Source organism: Mandrillus leucophaeus, unplaced genomic scaffold (assembly GCF_000951045.1).
Source record: "Mandrillus leucophaeus isolate KB7577 unplaced genomic scaffold, Mleu.le_1.0 Scaffold325, whole genome shotgun sequence".
NCBI classification, from domain to species: domain Eukaryota; kingdom Metazoa; phylum Chordata; class Mammalia; order Primates; family Cercopithecidae; genus Mandrillus; species Mandrillus leucophaeus.
The window spans coordinates 1,139,381-1,142,645 of NW_012103421.1; the positions used below are offsets into that span (position 1 = coordinate 1,139,381).

Genomic DNA, 3,265 nt, shown 5'->3' on the forward strand with positions numbered 1-3,265 from the left:
AGGGGCCCGCCTGGGAGTTCAGTTCCCTGTGGGCGATTCTAAGGCATCTCCAGTCAATTTGCTCCCTCACAGAAGACGGGGGCAGGTCCAGGACTCTCTGGGGGCTTCACATGTAGAAGTCTCATTTGCAGCTTCTGTTTGGGGGAGAAACCTGAAGACTCCCTCCTTACCTCTTTGGTTTGCTGAGCGGTCAGGAGCAGCCCGCCCAGCAGAGCTCCCTCGATGGTCGAGATGCTGCCTCTGCCACGCTCAGCATGAGTGTGTGTGGTGTGGCGGTGCACCTGCAGGGCTGGGGGCTCCGTTTCCTCCATGTCACTTTGTATTTTAACAGCCGTAGGCCAGCTCTTGCCACAAAGTCCGCGTGCTGGGCAGTGGGGGTTAGAACTGGAGCCCCCGGCCCCCGTACGGCAGGGGCTGTAATAAGCGGCCTGTGCCACATGGCCCAGACGAAGCCCTCACTTTATTCGGAAGAGCTAGCTTTGACCAGAAAATGTGGTGGCCTGAGAGCCTGAGATCCGGGTGGTCACCCCAGGCAGAGAGTCCTCAGGCCTCACGGGTACCCTGTCCACAGGCACTGGCAGCATCGAGATCCCTGTCCTCTGCTTGCTGGTCAATGGTGATCCCAGCACCTTGGAGGTAGGGGCCTGGTGGAGGCCCCCTGGCTGGCTGAAGCCTTGTGGAGGGGTTTGGTGGATTCTGGACACCCCTGGGACAGGGCTGGAAGGGATGGGGGGCCCCCCTGACACCTGCATCCAGATGTCGCCAGGATGATCTGGGCTCCGCTTTCCCCTCCCTCCCCGTCTCAGAGGATCTCCAGGGCCGTGGAGCAGGCTGCCCCGTGGCTGATCCTGGCAGGCTCAGGGGGCATCGCCGATGTGCTTGCTGCCCTGGTGAACCAGCCCCACCTCCTGGTGCCCAGGGTGGCTGAGAAGCAGTTTAAGGAGAAGTTTCCCAGCGAGCATTTCTCTTGGGAGGACATCGTGCGCTGGACCAAGCTGGTATGCGCTTCCCCCTTCCCTGTCCTCCCAACCCTCCTCCCGGGGTGGCGCTGGTCCTCTCGGAGAGCCCCTGCTGATGCAGCCTCCAGCCCACTCCCCCCACCTCAGACTGCCGGGCCCCCCTCCCGCTCTCGCTTCAGGCCCACAGGGAGCAGAGGGACCCAGGCAGCCCCTTGGTCTGCGGGTGGTCCTGGGCCGGGCCCAGTGGGTGGTGGGCACGCAGGCTGCAAGGCTCACCTGGGGACACTGCCTGTGCCTCCGCTGGTGTCGACCACAGCCTGCCCCTGCCCCTGCCCCTGTCCTGGCTGAGGCAGCCCCATCGGGGTTCTGTTCTGGTGCCCAGCTGCAGAACATCACCTCACACCAGCACCTGCTCACCGTGTACGACTTTGAGCAGGAGGGCTCCGAGGAGCTGGACACAGTCATCCTGAAGGCGCTGGTGAAAGGTGAGGGCGGGCAGGGTGGGCACGGCAGGCACCATCAGGCGGCTTCATGCTCGGAGACACTCTGGGGTTTGGCAGCCTGGGCGTTTGGGACGCTCGCCCGCCTGTCCCTTCCCGGGAAAGATGACACGTGATTCATGCATCTCTCTGTATTTGGCAAGTTTTATGACATATGTTTTTTACCACAGCGTAAAACTATACTTAAAGCTCTCAATTCAGTGGGTTTTTTTTAGGGGGGAGGTTGTTTTTTGTTTGTTTTGGTTTTTGGTTTTTTGAGATGGAGTCTCGCACCGTCGCCCGGGCTGGAGTGCAGTGCTGCGATCTCGGCTCACTGCAACCTCCTCCTCCCGAGTTCAAGCGATTCTCCTGCCTCAACCTTCCAAGTAGCTGGGATTACAGGTGCCCGCCACCACACCCAGATAATTTTTTGTATTTTTAGTAGAGATGGGGTTTCACTATGTTGGCTAGGCTGGTCTCAAACTCCTGACCTCGTGATCTGCCCGCCTGGACTTCCCAAAGTGCTGGGGTGACAGGCGTGAGCCACCACGCTGGCCAATTCAGTGGTTTTTAGTATATTTGCGAGGTGGGGCAACCATCACTGTTATCTAATTCCAGAAGCCTTCATCGCCCCAGAAGGAGCCCATACCCCTTGGCACTCACTCCCCATTTTCCCCCAGCCCCTGGGAACCATCGATCTGCTTCCTGTCTCTATGGATTTGCCGACGGGCGTTTCATGTCCATGGCTCCCTGCAGGAGCGGGAGGGTTTCACGGTTCATCCGCGTTGCAGCGTATACCATTTCATGCTTCATTCCTTCTGTAAGGCGGAGTCAGGTTCCAGCCTGTGGACAGACTGGCTGATGCATCCGTTCACCCGCCGATGGAAAATTTTGATCAGCATTTGATGTGCTTTTTGTTGGAGACAAACACGTGCTGAAGGGCTGGCTGCTGGCAGGCAGACATAGCCCCAGCAGGGAGGGGCGCTGCTGAGCAGGGTCTGGGGACACCTTGAGTGAGGGGCCGCTCTAGGAAGGGTGTCTGGACTGCGGGTAGCTCGGGATTTAGCAACCTCACCAGGACAAGGAGGTCAATGGAGCCCCCCTGTTTAGGAACCCCCCTGTTTAGGAGCTCCCCCACCCCTTCTCATGAGTCTCAGTTTGGTCCCAGCGGCCTGAGAGAGGTACCGTAGTCTTATGGGGTCTACGACTGTGGAGGCTGAGGCTGGCGAGGACGGCGGTTTCCAGCAGACGCACCCGGCCCAGGTGCTGCAGGCCTCCCTCGAGTGACCCTGGTGACCTCACCAAGTCATGGTCAAATGCCCTTGCCCGTGGAGGAAACATGGCCCAGCGTGCTACCCTGACAACATCCAGGAAGTGGCCTCAAGGCCCAGGTGTTAGCTGAGGTACCCCCGTTGCGGCCGAGGAAGGTGCCTCACATGGGAGCAGATGGGCCATGCTGACACAGACCAGGGCAGTGCGCCTTCTCCTGGGGTTTGCACAAAGTCTTATGCCTCCTGCTGGTGCTCAGAAGTGGCACATGTGCCCCCTCAAGTCCCAGCGTGAAGTTCCCGTTTCCGCGTCTCTAGGCAGCCCACCTTCGGGGACCCTGTGCCCCAGCTCTGTCAGGCCCTCAGCTTCACCCTCGCCAGTGCCCGCCTGCTCTGCCCACAGCCTGCAAGAGCCACAGCCAGGAGCCTCAGGACTATCTGGATGAGCTCAAGCTGGCCGTGGCCTGGGACCACGTGGACATCGCCAAGAGTGAGATCTTCAATGGGGACGTGGAGTGGAAGGTGCCTCCCAGTCTGGCCCACCCGCCTCCCCTCCCCC

General features: G+C 60.2%; 1 protein-coding gene across 1 annotated transcript in view; it reads left to right on the top strand.

Annotated features, from left to right (window-relative positions):
- TRPM5 (transient receptor potential cation channel, subfamily M, member 5) overlaps positions 1-3,265 on the top strand; it is a 25,136-nt gene that overhangs the window by 10,408 nt on the left and 11,463 nt on the right. The window contains exons 4-7 of the mRNA XM_011988257.1: positions 572-636; positions 807-998; positions 1,342-1,444; positions 3,110-3,228. Of these exons, the coding sequence (XP_011843647.1) occupies positions 572-636; positions 807-998; positions 1,342-1,444; positions 3,110-3,228 (479 nt within the window). The remainder of the gene's footprint in view (positions 1-571; positions 637-806; positions 999-1,341; positions 1,445-3,109; positions 3,229-3,265) is intronic.